This window comes from Carettochelys insculpta, chromosome 17 (assembly GCF_033958435.1).
Source record: "Carettochelys insculpta isolate YL-2023 chromosome 17, ASM3395843v1, whole genome shotgun sequence".
In the NCBI taxonomy this organism is placed as follows: domain Eukaryota; kingdom Metazoa; phylum Chordata; order Testudines; family Carettochelyidae; genus Carettochelys; species Carettochelys insculpta.
Window position 1 is genome coordinate 5,199,181 of NC_134153.1, and position 27,257 is coordinate 5,226,437.

At 40.5% G+C, this 27,257-nt stretch overlaps 1 protein-coding gene across 2 annotated transcripts in view; it reads left to right on the plus strand.

The window, feature by feature from the left end:
• The window catches only part of DNAJC5 (DnaJ heat shock protein family (Hsp40) member C5), a 52,404-nt gene that overhangs the window by 14,633 nt on the left and 10,514 nt on the right, over positions 1-27,257 (plus strand). For both annotated transcript variants that reach the window (XM_075011642.1, XM_075011641.1), the window contains exon 2: positions 24,900-25,017. In XM_075011642.1, coding sequence (XP_074867743.1) covers positions 24,911-25,017 — 107 coding nt within the window. In that variant the 5' untranslated portion in view covers positions 24,900-24,910. The remainder of the gene's footprint in view (positions 1-24,899; positions 25,018-27,257) is intronic.

Below are 27,257 nucleotides of genomic sequence, written 5' to 3' on the forward strand. Positions count from 1 at the left end.
TGGCTAAATTTTAATCCACTAAGTTTATTATGGAGACGGTATTTGTACCACTGTAGTTAAATTTCAATGTAGCCTCTGTTATGGGTTAATGTCAATTAAAAATCAATTCAGATTTTACATTTAGCAGAAGAGCTATGTTTATCCTGGGCCTAATTTTTTTCATACTGAAAACAATTTTAGTGGTTTTCATTGCTTTTAAAAAAAAAATTCTTTTGTATCTTGTTCTTCAGAGAAGTGGCTCAGTATTTATAGCAGTAGTGTTTCACTGCAGGAATGCTAGGTTCTATTCTAAGTGAAAACAAATTTGCTGTCATCATGGTTCCTCTATTTTCATCCCATATTTGACACAGTTGAGCCTGTGTTGAGAAATATATAACCAGAATAATAGGGTTGTTGTAAATCATGATTTCGGTGGGAGAGGATTTCTGTTGCAGCCATGCTTGTCTCAGTCCTGGCATTCATTTCTCAATTTCTATAAAATAAAAAATGGTCTGCACATTAATTTTTAAAACCACAAACTTAATTCAAACTGACACTTAGTAGGTCAAACAATTAGTGGATTGAGTCACAGTGCTTCACAATGCTAGTATGCCTTTGGTTAAAAAAGGAAAAATGGTTTTGGTGCAGATGGCCTGGAGGGCTGGATTACCTAGTGGTGATTGTGCTTGGCTTTTGGCTCCCTGTTTGGTTGAGGAGTCACAGTCTTCAAAACAAGAGTTGGCAGGGGATCCAGGCCCCCCTCCTCCACTGGTCTGAACCCAATGCTCTGTGTGCATTAATCCCTGAACTTTGTGGGGCCCTCCCAGCAAAGAATCTAAATCTACTACCTTAGGATACTTTCCATCACTGTCTGTACACTTGGTGGTGTGGGCCCTCTAGGCCAATTTGCTGAATGTCTAGTCTCCCATAGCATCATTTGTTCATGGTCACAGTTTCCTCTTGAATATATGGTTAACATCTGTTCTCTCTAATGCACTGGAACATAGCACTTGGAGTTGGCAGAACCTAATAGATGCAGCATTCTCCTGCAAGGGCTGCATTTGTTCCTTGATGAAGATCAAATCGGAGAGCAGGCTGAACACTGGCTCTTCTCTAAAGGCTTGTTGTGATTTGAAAAAGGACTCTTCAGAAGAGCATCTAGAAGTACTGCGGTTTGAAGTTGCAATGAATCACGCCATATTCTCAAGCTGTTTATCCATGTACTTGCACTTACTCTTTTGGGGCAGGTAAAACAGCCTGTATCTAGAGATTTTTAAACAATAAACCTCTCTGTGCATGGTTGTTAGCAATTAGCAATTTGTTTCATCTGTGGTCATTTCATTTTTCTGGTAATACTGATCCTTTTTACACTTCATTAATCAATGTTTTTTTCAACTTTTCATCAAACTTTAGATATTTACAAATGTCACCTCACAACAATGTAGCAGTTTTATCAAATCAGACTTGTGAGCATATCATACTTGTTTGGTGTAAACTGATCATTGGCGCAGTGCTATGCGAAAAGCTTTTCCCCCAAACTCCGTATTTCTGGTTGGGAGTTTCCTTGTATGATGACTGTTTAAAGTATTTGAATAGTTAATGCGATCACATTATTTGTATTGATTCGTTGAATTTCTATGAATTTATCCTTTTCTCACCATGCTGATGTATTGTATCATAAAACAAGATATTTTAATGATACATAAAGGGAGGATCAGGGTTTGGACTCAGATTGACAGCAGTATTTTATTGAAAAAGAACAATTACATTAGAGAAACCCTCTTCCTGTGTAGGAAGAGAGTGGGCCAGTGTCAAGAGCAGGAATACTTTTTCTTTCACAGGAAGCGGAAATAATACACATGATCAGAAACATGACAGGAAAACTGAGACTCCAGAATCTGTAGGAAAAAACTGGAAACTTACGGATTTGTTGGTCTTGAAAGAAGAGATGCTGAAAACACTAATTGTGTTAAAGCATGTTGGGAAAGCAGATTGGTTTGTTTGTTTCAAAGAATTAGGGCAAATGAGGCAGACAATTTTGTTTGAATAAATAATAAAAACATTTGACAGGACAGTGATCCTCCCCAACCAAAATTCACATCAACTTTAAAAACTGTTTACATTAATATTAGTATGTTCAGTTTTGCTTTGCTATTTTGTACTCTTGCTTTCAGTTGCAATCTGCTTGGCTCTGTCATTGTTTAATCTTTGTTTGTTTTTCTCCCTGTTCACGCCTCACATCCCTTTTAAGTACTTATGCATCCTCCATTGGCCTTTCTTACTCCTGCTATGTCTTTGAATGGGACAGACAACCTTGGAGCATATGCTGTATTTGTCTTCGAACATGTTCCATTTTGTTTTCTGGTTCTTTCCTTCTCTTTTAACAGAAACACTGAACATGATGCTGCAATGAGGGAAGGTATTTACAAGTAATTACAGGCTGTGTATTATGTAGATCTCTGGGTCAGTAGATCTGGCCTGTTGAATAATGGGATTGACATGTGGCTCAAAATATTCTTGTGACTCAATTAGAGTTCTCATTTGGAGCAGAAACCAAGTGAGTAGAATCACAGCCTGGATTGCAGATGGCCACTGAAATCAAGAGTGAATGCTCTTGGTAAGTAAGGCTACAGATAGGATTTCTGGAAGGAGAAGATTGTAAGGAATATCTGGGGCAGGGATTGTTCATGTATTTGCATCTTACCAGAGTTATGTCTGTCTGTAATTGACTATGTTGGGTTTGATCAGTAGTTTCCAGCTGTAAATTATTTTTTCTGCTGCTAAAGAATTTTTCTCATGGTAGATGGAATTGATGCTAGCAAACAACTCCATGGTTAAGTCTTTAAGAACAGAATCTGTTTTACGCTTTCATCTGTGCTCTTTGTTTATTCCACAGCTGGATTTTTTTTGTATGTTTTATTTCAGGGAAAAAAATGTTTCTTTCTGCCACCATGTGGGCTGTTCTGTGCTGATATCTAATATTTACCTTGCTTGGTACTTCACTTGTCATTGGCAGACAAACACTGCATGAACTCCTATGTTGTAAAACTTCTGTCAAAGGCAGGAGAGTGAAAACAGCTGTTGTAGACATCAGTTTGGTTCATTTAGCTGTGTATTAGTGCTAAAATGCAGCTTACCTTATCTCCTAAATTCACCAGTCTTAACTTGGCAGGTTGAAACAATTTACTAATTACAATACTTTTACATGTACATATGGACAGTGCCTTTTTTTTTAAAAGAAAGTGAGAGAGGTACTTAGCCAGTCTCCCATCCTCAGCCAATCCCATTGCTGGGTCTTCAGAGGTGCTGGTGTTCAGTACCAGCAATTACTGGCACAAAAAAACCATTGCATATGGAACCTGGGCTTAGAAGCACCTTATAAAATATCTAGCTAGAGGCTGGCATGGTAGGTTTGGGATGTGCCATATGCAGGGTTCGGGCCCAGTGCACTAATGGGAAGCTCATCCAAGCTCAAAAAGACCCTGGGAGCCATTATGCATATTGACAAAAATATCAGGTTTCATTAATCTTTGCAGATTTCTGAATAGCACCTGCAAGACATACTTCTTGTTAATTTACTCTTTCTTCAGGAAACTGAACAAAGACACTAGAGCTACTGTCAAGTTAAAGGAAACACTCTCTCCATTTGTATTTGGAAGGTTATCTTTGGCCACATCTGCATGACAAGTGCTACTTTGGCACCATAGGTAGGCTGCTATATTCTGTAGTGTAGATGCGTTCTACGAGAACGGAAACGGGTTTTCTGTTGCAGTAGATCAGTGGTTCCCAACCTTTTCCAGATGGGGACCCATTTTGACAATTCAGGATGACTTGGTGACCCAAGACAATTCAAAACTGGTTGGAGGGAGCAGGGCTATAACTAGCTAATTTTGCCCTAAGGCAAGAATGTAAAATTGCATCCTCTTACATTTATATATTTGTAGTAATTTAATAGAAAATGGGAAATATATCATAACATAATATGTTAAAGTTAATTATTTTATTATTATAGTTGATTTGAGTTGTGGTGGGGGCGAGACCCCTCCCCCATCCCCAAACCGCTCCCGCAGCTTAAACCCCACACTCAGAGGCTGGAGGGGCTGTGGGGAGTCACACTCAAGGTTTTGGGGGGGGGGTCATACTCGGGCTGCGAGTCGCACTCAAGGGCAGGGGAGATATAAACAAAATAAAGGTAAACTGACAACAGAACAGAATGGATGGTGGGGGAAAGGGGGGCAACAGTTACTGCAAGAGTCTGTGAAGTGGCTTGTCTGGGATGGCTGCAAATATCGAAGGTGAATAAGCTGTCTTTGTTATGCATAACTGCTTCTCTATTGGTAGGGATAGCTGCTGGATGTGGCAGTGTTAAGGAGCTGCAAATCTCTTCTTTAAGAGATACATGTAGCTCTGAGCTGGTGGGGTGGGAATCTCTGCTGTAGATAATTCATCTCTTCATGTGGTGGTAGCTTGGCTGATGGAAGTATGCTTCCTTTGACTTAACCACATCTATACGAGGGATTTGGTTTGGATAGCTTTGTTGCATAGGGCTGAGAATATTTCATATCCTTGAGCACTGTAGCTTACGTCACTGTAACCTAAGCGTAAACAAGGGTCTTGCAACAAAAGTCAAGAAGTCTATTAAAGGAAAGTTTTTATTCCACAGGTAGTGGTGGCTTAAGTATCCCCATGGTCCAAAGGGAATTTCCTACCCCAACTATCAGGTTAAGCAGGTGGATTTATCAAGAGCAGGATGATTATTTACTGGGGTCTTTGTTCTTCCTTAGTATGGTGATGCTGATGAGCTTAATTAGAATTAGTTTTTGTAATTAACTCACTGTTTGTGAAAGATTGACAACTGTAAAGAATGTCTTCTGTTGTACAGTAAGAATAGATCCTCCACACACAGTACTGATGTAAGCCTCTTTCTGCTGGTCAGCCAATAAACTCCAAGTCTGATGTAGAGAAACCACACCTGAGACAAGTGGGTATTTCCCATTCTGGTTCATTCAATCTTTTGGTTTCTTGGTGTCTGCCAACAAGAATTTTTGATTTTTTTGAAATGGTGTCTGCAATGTATACATTTGCCTGTTTGAATATGGACTGAGACCCTCACCTTTCAGTCATTTTAATAAAAGCTATTATACAGTTTCTAGATGGCAATCACTTTCAGTCACTGTTGACTTGGTATAAATTTTGCCTTCAGGCCACTTGTTCAGAAAAGCCTCTATCTGTTTTCATTTCCCTGAGTCATTGTCACATTCTGTAGCATCCTGCAGTTTCTCATATCCCTTCACTGTAGCTGGCGCTTGACATTCCTCTTTCTTATCGCTTATGTATGTGGCCAGTGAACAGCAGAAGTCTTTGCATTTTTGCTTGGAACACTGAAAGGGAAGGAAAGTCCACATTTGTTGCTGAATCACGTGTTTTTTCCCCTCGTATACTAAAGCATGAGTTACCGATAGCGTATTTATACTTCTAGGGCTGCAATGGAGCATCTGCAGTGTTTGATGAAGCTGCGTAGCCAAGGTGACAGTGTTTTTTTTTCCTGTCTTGCGAATATTCCACTTCCCCAAAAAGCAGTAGCTACCTTGATGGGAAAAACCCTCTTTCTGATGTAGTGTTGTCTGCAATGGGAGTTAGATTGGTAAAGCTGTACCTCTCACATGTAGAAAGTTCTCAACCCTTATCCAAACTGGTTATATCGATAGAAGCTTGCAGTGAGGACCAAGGTTGAGACTGGTTCACTTTTCACCACGTGTTCTCTGCTCCAGGAATTATGTTAATAGAAGTCCTGTCTACATGTAGGAAATTTGCACTGACGTAACTGCACCTTTATGGAGTTGGTGTCGACCACTGGGCATACAGTTACAAACTGCCTGTTACTAATGCCATGTAAATTGGCATATTAAAATTCAGTCAGGCCATGCATTTGTGTGTGTCCCTTTAATTTCAGTCAGGCAATGTTGTACCCAAACTGCCATAAAAGGGGTGATACAACAAGTAAAAAAAACAAAAAAAAACAAAAGCTTTTACTCCGGATAGAATTTAAAAATTAAAGTTCACTTATTTTGTACAGGTCGTGTCATATTTTAGAAAATGGAAAACCTAACAACATTTCAGATTATTTAAAAATGCATCAATGTAATCATACTACTTTTAAATTTTTGATGCTGGTGTTACAAATAGTACTTTATAGAAAGGTTAGAACACATTTTATTTCAATCATTCTGTAAAATTTTGTCTGGTTGGTTGTATATGTGTGCATGCACATGCATATGCAGGCCTTTTACATAGCAACTGAGCACCCTAATAATAGGAGGCTGGGTCTACACGTGCCCCTTCCTTTTGAAAGGGGCATGTTTTAATGAGCGGGTTCGAAAGATGCTAATGAGGCGCTGTGATCTGAAGAAGGGCTTTCGAAAACTGGGGTGGGGGAAGTCCTTTCGGAAGGTCCCATCTCCATAGGCAGTGCACGATTTGAAAAGCTGCACTTTTGAACCGCCGTGGCTGCCTGTATGCTAATGAGGTGCTGCATATTCATTGCAGTGCCTCATTAGCATCTTTCAAATCCGCTCATTAACATGCCCCTTTCAAAAGGAAGGGGCATGTGTAGGCCCAGCCTCCTATTATTAGGGTGCTCAGTTGCTATGTAAAAGGTCTGTGTATGCCTTAAAAGTAGTATGATTAAACTGATGCATTTTTAAATAATCTGAAATGTTGTTAGCTGGAACGTTTAAATGTAAACCAGTTCATTTTAATAAACATGCAGATATCTTGAGTTTGGTAAATCATTTTCATGTGAAACCTAACAATTGTTTAAATGCTCTAGCAGTGTTCCTTTAACCACTTATTTGCTGAGAAATTTAGGTAATTTTATAGCCAGTAAATGTACACTAAGATGGTTATTTCAATAGTTATCCTATTTAAACAGTTAAAATGAAAATACTACTTCTCAGAAGTGAAGTGGTAAAACACTTTTTGCCGTATCACTTATCCATTGGTTCTAGTAGAGCACAAAGGGTTACCGTAACAAGGAGATGGTGATACTTTTAAAGTTTTCAGGGATTTCAAAAACCCCACAGGAACAGAACAGTATTGAAGCAGCATGCTACACAAATGGTTTGTCTGTGTTCTTTTCTTAGAAGAATTCAGTTTGATTTCTGTGAAAACAGATATTAAACCCCAGGGATCTAGTATGGCTGTTCCTTAAGGTAAGCGATACTTTTTTTGATTTCTTCTAGTGTTTACAAATCTCATTTAATTGGCAGGTACTGCAGAAGGAACAGAAGGTTCAAATGCAGTGGGTAGAAAAAATTCCCAACATCTTGATGCGGGTAGAAGGACAAACCAAAATTTAAAACTCTTTCCAAACACCATAAATGATGATCACAGTCTGGTATGTGTAGGTTTTTCCTTGAGAAAATACACGTAAATTTAGTTCCTTGAAAGGTGCCAGATTGTGATAACTGCTCTTAATTAGCATGAAGCAGATGGACTGGATGTGGAGGCCAGTTGTGGTATTACACTTATGCTATAAATCAATATTTACTAATATGTCTGGGGAGAGTTTGGGGTTTTATGAAGTCTTTTACCAGTAAATATTGGTTGAAACAGATCACTTAATTTTAAACTAACACTTTTCAGTTACATAATCTGCTTCAGTGGAAAACTTGAGATTTCACTCTTTCATCTGAAGAGTTGACTTTTTAAATGTGATTGACATTTACATTTCACAAGAAAAGAGTCAGCCAGCTGTCAGGATTCACTTCTTGGATTTAAAAAAAAAAAAAAAACTCTCCTAAAAAATCTAGAGCGTCACCAAATTGTATAGTAAAAAGCACCAGCTGGAAGTACTGTTCTTAATAGCTGATAAAATCCCAGCCCAGATCAGTCTCCATGCTTATCTGCTAAAGCAGCTTTGCGGGTTAGTGTATCTGGGATAGTGTCTGTATTTTCGTGATGATCATTGTGAAGGATTCTCAAGTCAATTTTTTTTTGTGGGGACTGATGCTTTCATGGCAGTTTTATAAGCAGTGGTAAGGGTCACCATAAAATAGCACTTTTTTATGTTACTCTTCGTTATTGTGGTGATTCTTCTATCATTCTCAGCAAATTGCTTGTTGTGTTAGCTGTTACTCTTGCTGTTGGGATTTTTTTCTTTTAAGTGAAGGAAAAGATAAGAATTCTTGGGCTTAGGTCTAGAAGCTGGATAGTAGGTATTGCTGCTGAGATCCTAGGCACACACAAGACTAAGGGTGCTTAATTTTCAATCCTTTCTGTGGTTTGAGCATTGAAACTGTCTCCTGGTTTATTGCAAAATGAATGCATATCTCCAGACAAGCCCAAGCAAAGAGGGCAAGAAGAGTACTTGTGGACTTTTCCAGGGATGTAATAGTGTCCAGTTACAAGACTAACCAATAAGCATCTGTTTATCAGTTAGTGCTACTGGTTACTCACAGCCCCTACCCGCAAGTAAATAGGGAGTGTCTGGCTCAGCCTCTGTTTCTGCTTCTGCCAAGACCAGTCAGTTTCCCCTGCTGCATTTAAAAAAAATGCAGAGTGGTGTGGGAGGCAGAAGAGCCCCATTGCCATGGTGGGGACAGAAGCTGAGCCAGCCTTTGTGCCAGCTCGGCCTTTTCAGTGCAGAGTAGTGGGGTTGGGAGTGGCAGCGGGTCAACCAAGGAACCAATAGAATTTTTGATGGTTACTCTGTTACCAGATTACTCACTCTTTAACATTCCGACTCTTTTTCTAGTGTTGTCTTAAGATATATGTGCTTTGTTGGTTGCAGAGCTCCATAAATATCTCTAGGGTGGTTGAACTGCCATTTTTACAAGAACTAGCTAGCTTCCTCTTCTGTGGCTCGACTGCAAATCCACCTAAGCAGTGGCCTGGTTGTAAGATGCTCCCTGCAGCATCTGTGTCTGCACTTTCTGGCTTCAGCCAACTGATGGATATCTCAGCATCTGTAAATGGCTTCTTATGCCCTGGTAGTTTGGTTGGTATTTGGATCTTCTTCCTTTACTCCAGGGGGAATCAAGTGGAGGCTCTTTACTATGAGAAGAGAAGCAGTCATATTTAGGTCCTTAGGGCTTCAGAACTCCTCCTTTTGCCTAACTATCTTGCAGAGGAAAGAGCTGCTGTCTGACCCAGGCCAGGTCTCCACTAGGGGATGCTGCATTTATGTGAATAGTGTAGCTGGTATCAGTGAACCTTTGATGGAGTTACTATAGTATCTCTGCTGTGGGAGGTTAACAGGAGAAACGCTCTGGTCAGCTCCCCTCGTACTACTTGTTCTGGTGGAGTACCAGTATCCTTGAGAGCACAGTCAGTAGTGGAGTAAGTGCATCTTTACCAGAGCCACTAAATCAATTCCTGGGGAACAACATTTTTCACAGAAATCTTCTGGAACTCATTGCTTGTTAGCAGGCTTTATAGAAGAATTCCTGTTTTGTTCTAACTAGTTTTTTTCATGGTAGTAAGTAAATTTCTTTCCCTGCCTCTTCTCTCATGTTAGCCTTTATAGGACTATGCACCCTACAGCAGATTCATAGAGAGAAGAGGCAGGGAAAGGAATAAAGAAACTCTAACAAAGTAGTTGAAAAAACAGTGGCAGCAGAAATACTTTAGAGTTAAAGGAGGACATGCAAAGGAAGTTCCTTGAAAATATCAGCTTGATCCAAACAATGTACAGCAGTCCCTCGAGTTGTGCGAGGGTTATGTTCCCACGCACCCTTGCGTAACGTGAATTTTGCGTAAGTTGGGAGGGCAGCTTTTTTCCTCTGACAGAATGTGCCTTCTGCAGCTGGGGAAGCAGCAGGAGCGAGTTAAGTGCACCTTGAAATCGTGCATTTCAAGGGTTTGCTGTACAGTAAAATAGTTCTTAATACTAAGGCAGTTTGTTTAAGCAGTCTTGAATTGTGGGGCAGGGAAAAGGTCCATCAAGGCAGACTTAATTGTAAAGAACAGTTATGTCGTTTGATAGACATTTCTGTGACCCAGATATATAGGAATTGTGGCAAATCACAGCCTGCAGCTGTCAGGTGCCTGGGGGAAGGGGAACATTTTGGGCATTAGAGGAATCCCTTTTTGTTCCCCTTGTAAGTTCCCAGAGAGCGCAGTCCTGCAGGATGCTTAGGGAGCTGGGGCTCATCAGGGACAGCCAGCATCAGGCTGGAGTGGAAGCACCTCGGTCTAATAAAGTCCTTTAGGCTCTTCTGTAAAAGGCTTTCCTCAGGCAGCAGGAGGAGAGGGGTGTGGTGCCCAGAGAGAACAAGGCTGAAGAGTGGCGACCAGACCAGACCCGAGCACAGCACAGCGGCACAGTACCAGGTAGAGGTCTCAAGGTGGTGGTGGGGTTAAAAGGCCTGGGGGGAGAGAGCTGTTATGGGGCAGGGGCAGAAAGCTCCACTGGCTCCCTCCCTCCCTTGGGCCGGAGTCCAGGGCAGTGGATGGGACTGGACTCCCCACCACAATGACCCTCTAGTATCCCTGGTAGGACTGACCAAGTAGGGTAGGGCCAGAATAGCTTGAGGCAGGAGGAGAAGGGAACCTCCTCCACCCCAAATTTGGACTGGCCTATGATGAACATGGCTCGGTAAAGGGAGACTCCCACCTTCGGGAAGTCCCAGGGCAATGAGGGGGGCTTCCTTGAGTCTCTGAGGCCCACAAGGACCCGTCTGGAAGTGCACGAACCTTTAGGGATGGTCAAGCAGTTTGTCACAAAAGATAAACAACTAAATCCATATTAGAGGTTTCCTTCTCGATGAAAGCTTATGCTAACTGTTCTTTTTGCTGTTGGAACCTTGATATGGGATGTTTCTGCTTGACTGTGGGAGAGTCTGATTCCTTGCCTAGCCTTTGTTGATAGGTAAGATGTGTTTCAGCCACACAAGAGGCATTGGCTGTCTGCAGACATAAGGGTTATCCTGTATATTCATTCTTATTCCACTTATCTCTTTGATTTATTTGGTGATGTCAGTCCAGTGTTTGTGACATCATGTTTCTTCTTTGAAATGATTCTGAATTTTTGGACTTAACAAATCACACAGGAGATGCAGATTTGATCAGGAAGAAGGGAGCTTCAGTTTGCATATGTATCATAGCAATTACAATTGGCAATGGTAAGAAGAAATGCGTAACACAAGTGTGGTGGTTCAGTTTTCAGTGTCATCTGTATGCTTAGAACATCATCCTAAAATGTCTTATCACTACAGTTTTTATTTTCAAAAGCTGCATATTGTATACTTGCTCTTCCGCCCACGCTTTTTTTTTTTTTTTTTTTTTTTAAAAGAGGCGCTGAGCATCCACAGCTCCATTTTGATTTTCTTTGAAGGTACTGTAAAGCTGTATCTCATCTGGGAACTGAACTAAAGCAGTCAACCTATTAATTATTCTGCTCTGGGCTTCTGCTGATTTCAATATAAAAAGAAATACAAAATTAATTTGTAGTGTGTAAAGTAATATTAGAAGCAACTTTGTCCTCTTCAGTTTGCAAATATTTTGCTAATTCATATTTAGTGCCCAAGTCCAGAAGCTAAAAGGAAAACTATTGTTAGAATGTGCATTCAAATTTAGTATTTGAGTGACTCATGAACTTTGCTGTCTGAGTTAGCACTGAATTGATGCAGAGCTTCAAGGCTGTTAGTTTCTACCTGTCATCTGGCTGTTGTGAGTACTGTATTGTTAAATATATTTATTCTAAAATGCTGTGTAACCAGAATAAGTTTTTTTTGTTTGTTTGTTTGTTTGTTTGTTTTTTAAAAAAAGCCCCCCAAAACCACTGATATTGTATGTGTTCCAGCTGTCTGCTTCAGCTCCTGAGGAGGATTCTAGATTCATTTTAGCTTAGGGGTTCACCAGGTAGGTTTCAACTGAGACTGAGAGTAATTGGGTGCTATCAAAGAGCAGAACTCAGTTGGGGCATGTTGGCTGGATATTTATGCTGAAGGTTAAGCAAAATGACTGCTATTGTCATTATCCTTACTACATTACATATATAGTGGTACAGCTGGTTTGCAACATTAATAATGCTGACAATAGGTCTTTCATAAATAAAATAAGGTTGGGCTTCTACTTCCCAGTAGGGGTATGCAGTAGGAATTCTAGTCTTTCACAATTTTTTGTAATTGAAAATATTATTTGGAGCTTGTCCACAACTTACACAGCCTCTTCCAGGTACAGCATCACTTTGGTTCCTTCACTCATTGGTCAGATGGGAATAATTCTTGAGGGTAATGTTTCCAGCACTTCCTTTTATAGAGCACACAATGTTCTGGAAATGATTTAATTTAGTACTGTGTGACTACTTCACAAAGCCGTCACTCTTTGTGGCATTGAAAATGAGATACACAGAACCAGATGTTGGCTTGGTGTCTCACAAGAAGCTAGAATATTTGCTTTTGAAGTTTTTTTTTTTCCCCACCATTTTTAGAGACGTACCAGGTCCGCATTGTTCTGTGTTTGTATAGCACCTGAAACAAAAGCAGTTTCTGCCCCAAGGAACTTACTAACTAAATGCATCTCTCCAGAAGATTGTAATCTTTTGTTTCTGATGTGGCTCTCGCTGCGATCTTGCTCAAAAATGGACTAATGTAATACATTCTGCCCCTTTGTTCAGTTTGGAAGTTGAAGCTAGAACAAAATAGAGCAATTTGGTTCGTAAAAACAAACCTATTCAATCAATGCTTCCTGTGCTGAACTGGCTACTTGTGCATTTTTGTGTGGAAGGTTTTGTTACTGACCTGTAAAGCCCCAAATAGCGTAAGTACTTTCTAGAAAGTCATTTCTCCTTCTGACTTGTTGCCAGGTACCCATATGCAAGTGGGATATGGAAGGTTGCTTGAGATCCACCAGTAAGTTGCTTTCTGTCACTGCTTGCTGGCATGAGGGGGAGAGAACTGCTGACAAGTTGTTTCCATGAAGGCCTTATTCCTGGGATCAATCCCTTCCAGGTGGTGGCTCCACAAAGAGCCACAGAAAAGGAAAATTGATAAAAATTTCATGGCATACTTGGACAGGTTTTTATGGCATGCCAGTGTGCTGCGACACACTGGCTGAAAATCACGTGGATAAATTGGTCGGATCACAAATTAATGTAATCATCAGTACTTCCCAGCGTATCGGTGTCATCGCTGTGAACAGTTATATCCTGCATTCTTTGTGAATGCTGTGCTGTCTAATTCTGATTTGCTTTACCAGCCTGTGAGAATGAAATTGTAGGAGCAAGTAAATATTCCATTGGCTTAGTAAGATTTTTCTTGAAGTCCTGTGCATTCTGTGTAGATGATTTGTAAGGTATGCAGCCCTTGTTTGACTGTTGTGTTTATTTCTGCACAAACTGTCCGATCTTTTTGGCATCCTATGTAGTTTTGGGGAAGAACTTAATTGATTTTCTTGCGTAAAGAAACAATAAAAGTTTTCAAAAAAGATATACAGCTTATATATATCTTTCTAAATACTGCATGTTTCATGGGATTGCCAAGAGAACTAAGTAATTACAACACTTGACAATTTGTCAAAAGTATAAGAACAGATGTACTTAGACCTGGAAACCTGATCTGTATTCTGAGGGACTGTCCTTCAGTCAGGCCGGTGTGAAAGCTGTTGGGCTGGAGAACTCTTTACTTCTACTGTGTAATAGATTTACTGTGGTAATAGAATGGCCAGATTTTAGCATGACGTTAAAAAAAATTCATACTGAGGATCGCTTCTATTGACTCATAGAACTGGAAAGGACCTCAAGAGATTATCTAGTCTAGTCCCCTGCACTCATGGCAGGACAAAGTCCATCCCTGGCAGGTTGGACAAGTTAGACAATCACCAGTGATGGAGATTCCATAGCCTCTCTGGGCAGTTTATTCCAGTGCTTCATTACCCATACAGAAATCTTTTTCAAATGTCCAACTTAAACAACCTTGCTAAAGTTTAAGACCATTGTTGATTGTCCTACCCTTAACAAGAACATTATTTTGTACCTCTTTCTTGTAACATACTTCTGTGTATGTGAAAACTGTTCTCATCTACCCCATTAGTCCCTTGCAGAGTAAACAGTTTTTTCAGTCTTCCCTCATAGATATTTGCTTATGATATTTCTCCTAATAGATCACAGGATATTTGCTTTTTTCCTGCATCATTATTACATTGACTCATATTTGGCTTGTGTCCACTATTATTCCCAGATCCTTTTGTGCAATACTCCTTCCTAGGTAGGCCTTTCCCATTTTGTATGTGTACAACTGATTGTTCCTCCAGGAGTGGAGTATTTTGCATTTGCCCTTACTGAATTTCATATGGCTTACTTCAGACCATTTCTTCACTGTATCCATATCTTTTTGTATTTTAATCTGATCCTCCTAAAGGCTTGCAGCCCCAACCGGTTGGATGTTGTCCACAAACCTTATAAATGTACTGTCTGTGCCACTATCTAAATCATTATTTGTCATTATTCACCAGTAATCCAGTATCAAGGAAAGGTATGATTTACATTAGTATGCTGGTTGTTGAAGATGTTCATATATTCACCATTTTAATACATATGGAAGTGATTCACTTTTGACCGACAATTTACAGTCATGCATGCTATAGAAGAGACTCTGCTACAGATAAACTATTGCCAGGCTACAGGACTTCAAAGATGGTGATCAAAGATACCAAGTTTTGGTATGCAAAGGATAAAACCATTTGATAGTGTAGACTCCCAAGTTTGGAGTTGGATATATTAAAGGGATTTGGATGGATTAACTGTGTTAATGAGATTGCACCTTTTAGGATATGACAGCTGTGCAAACGTGTAACTAGTCTTTTGATTTATGTGTGAATTGTAAAAGTAGAACTATAAATGCAAAAGCTTACCTTGCAGCAAAACTAAAGTTCTTCCTGGTATTCTTGAATGCTTAAGCAGAAGTACTAACTCTGTAGATTACTGGCTTAGCACTTTGGGGAATTAATTGTGACAGCACTGATTTGTTAGTACTTCAAATTAAAAAAAATTAAAAACAGTGAGAATCTTGATTGCTTAGCTTTCTCCTCAGTTCTCTTACCTCATATGTTTTGTGTTATGTTTAAGTGTGGGAGTGGGTTTTAACAATAACATTGTCTGTCTGGTGGCCCTTTACCTTAAAAAGCGTATTTGAGTCCTTGTAGGGATTCAGCTAATTGAGACATCAGTGAGGAATTGAAATGATTGGATGAATTTATATCTGATACAATACACTTAAATATCTAACATAAACGTAAAGGATTTTTAATTAACAACCCCCTAACTAGAATGTGTTTAGCACAGCAAAAAGTAACTAGGCACACTACCAGTGGAGGTGACTGATGCATGATCTTGGTTTGTGGTGTACAAAGGGTTAAAGGTGGTGCTGTTTAATCCAAGGGATTACCTGTTTTCATAGCCTTCTGAGAGAGACCTCTTCAGGGTATCCTGCCTGTTAGAGTATGAAGCAAATCCCTGGTGAGTGTGTGGGATGCCATACTTTTGAAAGATACAGAGCATCCACTGAATATTCGTAATGAGAATATTTGAAAGGGAAGATGTATGTGGAGCAGACGTTATCCTGGTGCATTCAGTTTTGCAGTGTTTTGTAACCTACACTTTGGGGATTTCAGCCTTTGAAAGGTAAAATTTTTGCAGTGATGCCTGCAGAAGTCTTGATCACAATTTGTCTGCAAGTAAAAAGTTCACTTTACTGTGCTTGTTCTTTAGGATTTCAGTTATTTGTCACTGTTTAATTGAAGCTAAAAGTTTCTATGTGTTTAACCAATCTCATCTTTTTAATTAACTTTAAGTAGCAATCTGAAAAAATAGTTGTGGAATAACTTCAGTATGTTGCTTAGGCTGAAAATCATCATGCATCATCATAAACCATGGCTTAGACTTTTATTTCTGTTTTGGAACATTTAAAACAATCTTTAACAAGTTTAATACTTCCAGAGATATTGAATTTTAAAAATTAGGGTGTTTTTTGGCCTTCCCCCAATACTGCTTATTTCTGCTTTGTGCTGAAACTGATTAACATTTTTCCTAGAATTGCACTATTTATCGGTTCTTTATAAGAAAGCATAATTCTGAAGCAGGTGGAAGTACTAGCATAGAATCAAACAATGTCAGTTAAAAGTTTTTGCCTGATTTCAGAGGTTTAGCAAGGAAAAAAAATTGTCATGTTGCATTGATTGGATTTTTGTGAAATGTGGTGATTTCTGTTAATTTAAACCAATGTTGAAGCCTTCTGTCAGCATTAAAAGACAAGAATTGACATTTGGAGAGTGTGACAAAATTATTTCCTTTTTTTAGAATAATGTGGCTGGTTTGCTATAGAAGAGGCCACTGTTGTAGTTACTGCTACAGAACTGGTTGGACATCAGATATGAAACTTGTTGGTTACTTTTACAAAAATTACATCTTGGAAACATGAAGTCTTTGATACTGTTCTCAGTCTTTCTGTTGCAGGAATGTTGCAGAAGGTCTCTTCTGAGAGTTCTCATGGGTTGTGTAGAGAAGCACTAATTGTTATTCCAGTTTCTCTGGATGCAGCATCTGTGTCAGAAGAGTTATATTACCTTATGAAAAGAATTCAAAGGACTTTTAAAGAAGTAAGCAAGGGAGAATGGTATTTCTATCTGACCACATCTACACATACATGATCTGGAAGAAGCTAGTGCTCTTCTGGAAGATCCTTGGAGCATCTACACATAAAAGAACAACAAGAAGTCTTGTGGCACCTTACAGACTAACAGATATTTTGGAGCATAAGCTTTCATGGGCAAAGACCAACTTCATCATATGCATGAGATGGGGGGGTGGTTTCAAAGGGGTATTTAAAGAATGGGGTCCCAGAAAATGGGAGGGCCAGAGCTGACAGGGTCTATTCAGCAAGGTGGAAATGGCCCATTATCTATAGTATGTATCAAAAGAGGAAAAAGCAAGTCAGATCAGACAGGGCCATATGAGCCATTGTCAGAGTCTAATGGGGAGGTCTTAACAGCTCTCCCCATTAGACTCTGACAATGGCTCATATGGCCCTGTCTGATCTGACTTGCTTTTTCCTCTTTTGATACATACTATAGATAATGGGCCATTTCCACCTTGCTGAATAGACCCTGTCAGCTCTGGCCCTCCCATTTTCTGGGACCCCATTCTCTAAACAACCCTCTGAAACCACCAACCCCCCCCCCCACTCATGCATCTAATGAAGCGGGTCTTTGCCCACGAAAGCTTATGCTCCAAAATATCTGTTAGTGTATAAGGTGCCACAAGACTTCTTGCTGTTCTCAAAGCTACAGACTAACACGGCTACCTCTCTGATACACATAAAAGGTGCTCTTCTGGAAGGAATCTGGAAGAATGTACCGCCTCTTCTGGATTCTGTACTCTGCTCCCAAAGTAGGGAGAGTGCCTTGTTCTGGAAGAATACAAGTGTAGACACTCCATGTCCCCACCTTCTGAAAGAGCGCTCTGTGGCGGCCAGCTGGAGCACTAAGACACTCCAGGCAGCACCAGTGGGGCTCTGTGGTCTCTGGCTTTGGCTGCTTTTAAACCTCCAGAGACCCTGTGGCAGAAAGCTGTGTGTGTGGAGCCTGGCAGCTCATGCAGGGGCTGCAGCTCACACTTCACAGCTACCCCTGCAGCAACCAGACCCTGAGGAATGGCCAGCAGCCAGCCACCATGTGCCCCCCAGGACATCCCCAGTGAGCTGGCCGAGGGCAGCCAGGACCCCAACCAGCCCACAAACTGGAGGACCCCATTGTGGACGAAGCCAAATCTCCATTACCTCCTGGGCCTCTGGACGTATGAGGAGGTCCTCCGGGATGCCACGGGGCACCAGAGGAACGCCCCTGCATTCGTGTGCCTTGCCAATGACCTGGCTGCCCACGGTCATCCTTCCTGAACCCCTGACCGGGTCTGATGTAAGGTAAAACAGCTCTGGCAGGGCTACATAAAGGCCTGGGACAGCATCTGCTGGTCTGTCCAGGTCCCAGGTAGCTGCCCCTACTTCAGGGAGCTGTAGGACCTCCTGGTGCACGCCAGCAAGGAGTGCCAGAAAGCAGCTTGCTGGTGGATCTCAAGCAGCTTTCCAGATCCCACTTGCATATGGGCACCTGGCAACAAGTCAGAAAGAGAAATGACTTTTTTTTTTTCTAGAAAAGTACTTAACCTATTTGGGGCTTTATAGGTCAGTAACAAAACCTTCCACCCAAAAATGCATAAGTAGCCAGTTCAGAAGAGTAACGGAAATGTTATAAACTAGGTGGGTGAGTCTGAAATAAGGAAGTATGTGATTGTTCAGAAGCAGCTTTTTAGTGATCTTTTGATCAAGACCTAATCACCTAGGCCGTGTCTGCATGAGCCCAAAACTTCGACATGGCCATGCAAATGGCCATTTCGAAGTTTACTAATGAAGCGTTGAAATACATATTCAGTGCCTCATTAGCATGCGGGCGGCTGCAGCACTTCGAAATTGATGCGGCTCACCGCTGCGGGGCTTGCCCAGGCAGGGCTCCTTTTCAAAAGGACCCCGCCTACTTCGAAGTCCCCTTATTCCTATCTGCTCAATTTCCAAGTGCCGCGGCCACCCGCATGCTAATGAGGCGCTGAATATATATTTCAGTGCTTCATTAGTAAACTTTGAAATGGGCATTTGCATGACCATTTCGAAGTTTTGGGCTCGTGTAGACGTAGCCCTAAACAGTTTTTTAGAAACGTGTAAAACGTTGATATTAAGTAAACAATAAAACCCCCAAAAGTTAAACATGGTTATCTTAACTAGCTGTGATAGTACTCTGCCTCATACATGGAGGAAACTATCCACCTCAGCATTGAGCTCCCTTTTCACTGCTACCAATGTAATTTAAAACCAGGCATGATTGTTCATTGTCCCACTGTTCTTTATTTTTGTTCTTCTCATATCTTAACTTGATGGTGTGTGTGCAGAGAGAGAAATTTACAGAATTCTTGCACTTCTGTTTTTTAGTTTTTCGGTCTCAAGTGTTTGTGTTTTCTCTGTTAGAAGCTTCAACTGAGGCACAGTGCCCTGGAGTGGACTGGACTATGGTTTGAGGATACTAAATGATTCTCTGCTGTGGTGCCAGGTTTGATGATTTTTGCCTATGGGATGGAAATCCATCCAGTCCTTTCTGTAGAATGACCTTAAAAACAAATGATGAAAGCTGCAAACTCTCTCAAAGGGTGCATGTTCTGTGTTGTCTCCTGTGAACTGAAATTGTTCATTTCACTGTAGAAGGTAAGGGGTTTAACTGGAAGAGAGTGCGAGCCTTTAAATACCCATTTCAAAGGCCTATTTAATCTGTTGAGGGTAAATTGTAATGGCATAATCCAAAAATAACCGTCTCTTTTCTGTGCTCATTGTTGCTCCAAGGATGCAGCTAATGGATGGCAAATGCTAATCCCCCTGATGTTAGAGACTGTGATATGTTTAATAGTTTGCCAGAAGATAGACTTCCTTTGGGTTTTTCGTATTTGTGTGTGGACTGACAGATTAATTCTGGTTCATCTGTTTTGGTTCAATTGCACAAATATATTACGGGGTTTGGCTTTTTAATGTAAACCCTTAAAGGGGACACTGCCTCTGGCCTAAACGGTCAGGCAGTCTGTCTTTGCTCTCCTCCCTGTTTTTCCAAAATCCTTTGAAGGAAATAGGTTAGAAAACAAAACAAAACAAAACACCTCCCCAAGCCACCTCCTTCTGCCCCCCAACAGCAGCTATATCACAGCCTGTCAGTGCATGTGAAGCAAAGGGAACTTCAGGTGGACTAATGTTTTATTGAAATTAATCATCTGCTGGTTAGTGGTGTCTAATTGCCAATAAATTAGTCATTTAGAATTGCAGCACCCTTGTTCATCTCATTTCTGTATTCCTGTCAACCTTATCTCTTGAATTCTCCCTTGTAACTTTCCTGGCATGAGCTTGTGTTAGTAATACCACTTGCAGAATGGTAATGAGTATTGCCAGTGCCATTGCTAAGTGTATGAAGCACATGAAACTAAGTGAATTTTAATTATTTTGTGGAGGTAGGGGGCAGGGTGGAGGGGTGCTGATGGCAATACTGTAACCCTGAAAACTAGTATTTGCATATTCCGTGCAATTCCTGAAAAGATATTTACGGTTTATCCAATGCAGGTTTATAGAAGCATGACATGCATTGTTAGTGTTAGCAAACAATTCCTTTTCTGCTTAAGTGAATTGTCTGAGCAGATGGGATAGGGCCAGAGCAATAGCATCTTCATCCAGAGGTCTTTAAATCAATCAGAGCCCTAGGTCACCATTACTCAGCTTCTTTGCTTCCATATTCAAATGAAGGTTTCCCATTTCTTCTCTAGATGAAGGGATCACTGACATACATGTTTTCTTGTCTAAAGCCAGGATTGCTGTTCACTTTTCCCCTCTCTGCAGTACTCCTCAAGGCAATTTAATAGAGAAAGGAAAGGGCAGAGTTAATTTTAGTGGCCCATCCTTGTGCAGTGAGGCCCTCCCTAGTTTTCAGTTGTAACTGAGATGGCATCTTCGTCTCTACTTCTCCCACACAGGAAGGGTCTTCTCTTGCAAGTAGCTGAAGCAAGGCTAGGCAGTGGGCCTCAGATGATATTTTAGCTTCCAGAAAAGGGCATATTTGAGAACTTGGGCTAGATTTAATACCTAGTGTGAAGATTTCATGTAGAACTAAGTTAGAAGAAGGCAAATCATGCATTGGAATCTCTGTTGCGAGGTCTTGCATTGGGCTTAAGCCTCAAACACAAATTGCAATGGTTTGTAATTTCTGATATTTTACGAACAAGTGCAAATGCAAGATGATGACCCACCTGGACATTGGAAAGCTTTTTGGAGCAGCCTCCTTGCCACCTAAATTTAATGTTAAATACCTTAAATAAATTACTTAAATCTGTCACAAATAGTTGTTTCTGCAAAACATGGTTTTCCCCGTGGTCACTGCTTCAGCAAGAAGAGTTTAAGCTAGAAGCTTTATCAGCTGAACCACAGTACTTCACTTTTCAGCAGGACCAGGTTGTTTTAAGAACTAGTGCAGTTTTCATTCCTACAGTAAATTGATTATTCCATTGGGCACGTTTCCTTTCATCTGTGTCAAACTTCAAGGCATACTATAAAGAACTGTGGCATACTCTGGTTGTCAGATGAGCCCCGTAGCTCTAAATTGAATGCACTAGCCCTTTCAGAATAGCACTTTTTGCTTTTTGATTTATACTGTTCATCAGTGAATTGATACCTTGGCTGCTTTCCTATGTATCTAGTGACTAAAATTGGTGTATAGGTCCAGCTTACAAGGCCAGAACCTTTCTTGCTTCCGCAAATGTACATTTGCATTCATAGGCTCATAGGGATAGAAGAGATCTCAGAAGGTTGAGACCAGCCACCTACTTCAAGCAGGATCAACCCCAACTAAGTCATCCCAACCATGACTGTATCAAGCTGGGACTTAAAAACCCCTAGGGAGGGAGATTCCACCACCCCTCTAGACAACGCATTCCAGTGCTTCACCACCCTCCTGGTGAAGTAGTTTTTCCTAATATCCAACCTACTCCTCTACCTCTGTAACTTCAGACCATTGCTCCTTGTTCTGCAGTTTGTCACCACTGAGAGCAGTTTCTCTCCATCTTCTTTAGACCTCCCCTTCAGGAATTTGAAAGATATTAAATCACCCCTCAGTCTTCTCTGTTGCAGACTAAGTAAGCCCAAATCCCTCAGCCTCTCCTCATAGCTCATGTACTCCACCCCCTTAATCATTTTTGTTGTCCTCCACACCTGCTCCAGCACATCCACATCCATTCAAAACTGGGGGGCCCAAAAGTTGATGCAATGTTCCAGATGTGGCCTCACCAGTGCTGAACAGAGGAGAACCACCACCTCTGGATCTGTTGGAAATGCTCTTCCTAATGCTCCCCAGTATACGGTTAGCCTTCTTGGCTACAAGGGCACACTGTTCACTCATCTGGCTTTTCATCCACCGTAATCCCTAGGTCCCTTTCCTCTGTACTGCTGCTTAGCTAGTCGGTCCCCAGCCTATAACAATGCTTGGGATTTTTCTGTCCCAAGTGCAGGACACTCTGCACTTGTCCATGTTGAACCGTATCGATGTCTTTTGGCCCAATCCTCCAATTTATCCAGGTCACTCTGGATTCTCTCTCTGCCCTCCAACATATCTGCCTCTTCACCCTAGTTTAATGTCATCTGCAAACTTGCTGAGGGCACAATCCAGTCCCTCATCCAGGTAATTAATAAAGATGTTGAAGGATACTGGCCCCAGAACCGAGCCTTGGGGCACCCCACTGGAAACCAACCACCGTCCAGATATTAAGCGATTGACCACTACCTGTTGGGCCTGACTGTCAAGCCAGCTTTCTATCCATCCTATAATACGTGTCCAATCCATACTTCCTTAACTTATGGGCAAGAATGTTGTGGGAGACTGTATCAAAAGCTTTTCTGAAGTCAAGGTATATCACATCCATTGACTTCCCCATGTCCCCAGAGCCAGTTACCTCATCATAGATGTGAATCTGATTGGTCAGGCATGACTTACCCTTGGTGAATCCATGTTACTACTTTTGATCACTTCCCCTCTTCCAAGTGTTCCAAAATGGATTCCTTGAGGATCCCCTCCATTATTTTCCCAGGAACTGAGGTAAGGCTGACCAGTCTCTAGTTCCCTGGATTGTCCTCCTTTCCTTTCTTAAAGATGGGCACTACATTTGCCTTTTTTCCAGTTGTCTGGGATCTCTCCCCATCTCTAAGAGTCTTCAAGATAATGACCAAAGGCTTGGCAATGACTTCTGCCAATTTCCTCAGGACCCTTGGGTGCATTAAATCCAGACCCATGGATTTGTGTATATCTCATTTTTCTAAATAGCTCTTAACTTGTTTCTTCCCCACTGATGGCTGCCTTCCACCTTCCCGTACGGCATTATCTAGCACCGTAGCATGGGAGCTGTCCTTGTCTGTGAAGACTAAGGCAAAAAAAGCATTGAGCGTTCTCCTGCTTCCTGGGTAGAAAGGTCATATGCATCCAGTAAAGAGAGGGAGCAGTTGCTTAGCTGTCAGAGTTTCTTTTTAAAAAGTTTTGCACACTGGATGTGCAAGCTTTTGCATGGCATGGTGCAACAGTGACCAGATAGGAGTCTGTTTACTCAATTGCATGCCCTTTATTATATTGTACCTCCTTGGCTAGTTGCTGGTATTGATCATATCACTCTATGGAATCTGCAAACCTTCTTTTTATCCAGAGGAATAGAAAATGAATTTTAACTTATTGAAAGTTTTTTATTTCTAGTGAGGAGCTCTGCAGACCCACAACAAGCATTTTTCATTTTCAGGAGTAATTTCTTTTTGCTCTCAACATGAACATGTCAGTTGCCAGGCATTAGGCTGGAATTAATACTTGCTGTGCTGCAGGAGATCTTAGTGTTAAGTTCCTTGTGTTTCAATAAACTGGTAGTCCTTTATTGCTCACATGTTAAATTCTCAGCTGTAAAAGCTTGGGGTGTGGTTGGGGATAGCGACTTCCATATTGCCCTGAAGGATCTGATTCTGTACTAGAAAACCACTGTCAAGCAGTCTATGGAGTTCCCCGTGAGAGGAAAAGAAATTTTTGAAGTTTTGATTTCCAGTTTGCCAGTGAAGTACAGTGGTCATGGGTCAGTACATGAATGCAGCAGATCTCTTGGATAAGGAAGTACCCTATTTTACATAGGCACTTTTTTCTAATGGTAACTTTATTCCTAAGCATTTGAAATTCCTGATCCAATAGTAAGCATCTTTGAAATGGCTGATGCCTTAAAGCAGTTACACTGCATTCAGATTTGAATAAATTAACTGTTTTAAACAAAGGGTCTTTCTTGACTCTTGCAGTTCAACTTAATTTTTCTCAAAACCTGTTAGCATTTTGATTAAAATTAACAAACATTAGACTTTCAGAATAAACTTTCAAAAGAGTAATTCTCAGTTAATAATTTTGGGGTGGACTGGATGGTCAAGAGACCTGATGATGAGGTACAGGATGTTTTTGTTTCTAGATCACTATTGAAAACTGCTTAAGTTTCTTGGTGTTCTGGAGGGGTGTGGGTTGGGGGTGGTGGTGGGGGGTGGGGAGCCACCATCACACCTGCAGACCTTGTTGGTGATCTCAGTGGAGCCTGGAGGGATTTAGTGAGCTTACGCGGCATCATGCATGCTATGGGTGACAATTCCTCTGTTCGGGGATGTCAGCCTGACACCTGTCCTGAGTGTCTTTAAAGTTCATTTAATCAAGACAAGTAGCTTATTATAGCCCCTGGGACCCCTTGTCACGGACCACAACTCCATTGTGTTAGGCATTATGCAAATATGGAACAAAAGGATGGGCTCAGCACACCAGTGGCTTAATTGTTATCCAGTTTTTGTAAGCATTGGGGGAAAAGGAGAGTTTGAAAGAGGGATTTTGAAGGAGGCAAATGGGAAAGGGTTTACCTCAAGTTTGGTTCTGTAGCATCTGAATTGTTCTGTTTTCACTACCGGGATTATAAATGAGTATGTTTTAAGTACAGTCTGAGTGTATGTTCCATCATAATGATTATGTTGAGCCTCAGCTTCTAATTTTTCTGTCCCATAAGTGTCTAGTGGTTTTGAATTGCCTAGATTTATTCTGATAGTTTTAGTTATTTTCACTGACAGCGCAAAGCTGCGTGATCAATGAAAGCAAAGTAAATCACTTTGCTTGTCACTTCTAGCATCTCCTCAAAATACACTTTTAATCTTTTCTTAAAAAGAAAAAAGTTCATATAAAAACTCTGGTAAGGTTGTCAGTTGACTTTAAAAGTCACAGGCCTGGCCTTTGGTTATAAGCATCTTCATTTTAGATGGAATTTTCAGTATCTCTGTCCTAATGCATGTGTTTTTTCACCCACTCAGGTTAGTTCAAGATGGCAGATCAGAGGCAACGTTCATTGTCTACCTCCGGAGAATCATTGTACCATGTCCTAGGACTGGACAAAAATGCCACTTCTGATGATATAAAGAAGTCATACAGGTAAAGGTTTAAAGGTCTGGTTCCTGATACTTCATAGAGCATGTTTGCTAACTATTGCAGGTTGTCAGAATGTCATGTTTGCATCTTACGTAGTCTGTGCTTATATTTATTAGCACTCCTTACAAGAAAAGCTCTTTGCACTGTCATGTTTCATCTTCTGTCAAAAGGGATGAGAAGAGAGAAGTTCATATGAACTGTTAAGCAGATTTTGAAAATTTCAGTATTGGAATTGAACTGCCTTTTTTGGAGAATTGGATTCCTATAGATCATTTCTTCAATATTTAATTGAAACATGCTAACATGCTTAGACAAGTGGTGCTAAAAGTTCAGCTGTTAACTTAGAAGTCCTGTAGTTTATTGCCAGCACAAAAAAAAAACCAAAACATGATTCTGTAATGTTCTTTCTGTGTCCAGTCATGTCTGGTTCCCTGAGGAAAGGAACATGCACTGACAGTACAAATGAAGTACGTTAACTTGTATCAGCAATATGTTTTAATATCTGGAAAAATTAGTTAACGTTTTTTCACACTAAACTTGAAATACTGTTCTGTGTTTTTTTTTCTTTTTAAATCCAGGTTTGACTTAACCTTAAAAACAAACCCGAAACTGCTTTGCATTGTCCAATTGTTAAATCTTATTTTTTGGGGGGAAAAATCGCAGTAATGTTCTTGTATAATTGCTGCTTATAAGTACTATGCAACAGTTCAGTAGACTGTGTAGTTAACAAGTGGCAGTGGTTTGAACATTACACTAGGTGTCAGTAGTAGTCTTTGCTTGTGGATGCTCTTGAGAAAAAGTTTCCTTTTTTGTTTTTTCTTTTGTTTTCAAACGGGCAAAATAAGATTGTTACCTTTATTATAATATTTAATGACCCACAAGTATCTGAAGATTAGATGAAAAGTTCTTCAAATTACTTGACATTTGAGGCAGTAAAAGCTACTAGCCTAACAACTGAAATAAGTTTTACCTTATTGGGGAAAATGGCAAACAACTTTTCTTATAGAGTGATCATCTGATTTAGATTCTCTGCTTTTGTACTTTGTTTTACATACCATCTTTCAAGGACCGTATGCTTCCTAGTGTTATAAAGCTGCAACTTATTCCCTCATTTAATTTTTTTTTTTTTAGAAGAGCAAACCTCTTCCCCAGCCTCACTACACAGTGATGGTTTCACATGAGTAGTGATATGATTTGTATTAAACTGCAGAGCACTGTGAAGTGAAGCCATCATCTCCAAACTCCTTAACTGTCTCATGGAGTTCTCGTAGACTTTATATGTAAGAAGTAGGGAGAATTCACTTTACGTAATGTAAATGTGCAAGTCTGTTTTGTAGATGGTTTGGAATATGGTAACTGTGCTAAATCTGTCTTCACTGGGTCGGCGTTTCTCACGCATGCTCATCTTAAGTCTGCAAAAACTTGAGCGTGTGCATATATATTTCATGATTTGTGTGCACACATGTTCCAAACACCCCCTCTTTTTTTCCTGTGCCCATCGAAGCGTTTCCATACTTGCATTCTAACGCATGCAAAAGTGTCTTAAGACTTTTTCCATGCATATGTCTGAAAATATGATAATTAATTGAAGGTCCTGTGTGGTACACTTCTGAAGCAAGTTAAACAACCATTTCCTACCACCACAGAGTGCCAAGTATAGTTCATTGACATTACACTAATTTTGACCAGTGAATTACAATAGCTCAAATAAAGTATGCAGATTGTGTTCTCTTTTCATATATATTAACAGGGTATTTTACGTTTTTCTTCAGAGGCTCTTTTTATACTCTTCCAAGTGTCTGAACTTTCAAATTTACACAGCACTCAAAGATCAGACAAACCTATTGTTCCTCAACTCAGTGGCTTCAACGGTCTGTATAAACGTCCATATCCCTCGTAGCTACATTGCTACAAATTTGAGTCTTTACTGATTTTCTGATATCTGTTAACTATGAAAGTTATTCTACCACAGATACATCTTAAATTGAACAGTAGCCTATTTCTGCACAATAATTTGAGCACTACAGATAATTATCAGTTTTATGTTTAGTTTACTAGATGATACATGTTCGATGTGGCAGCATTGTCAGTTGTGGCTTTCAGAACCCTCTTATAGATTTGTTGCACTTTCTATACTGTATGTATGTCCACTTCAGTTGGAGCATTGCTACTCAGAACTTAACAGTACAAGTTGCTGGATCAGATGAGCAGAAAAAGCGTCCTCTGTCTTTGTACCAAAGTCT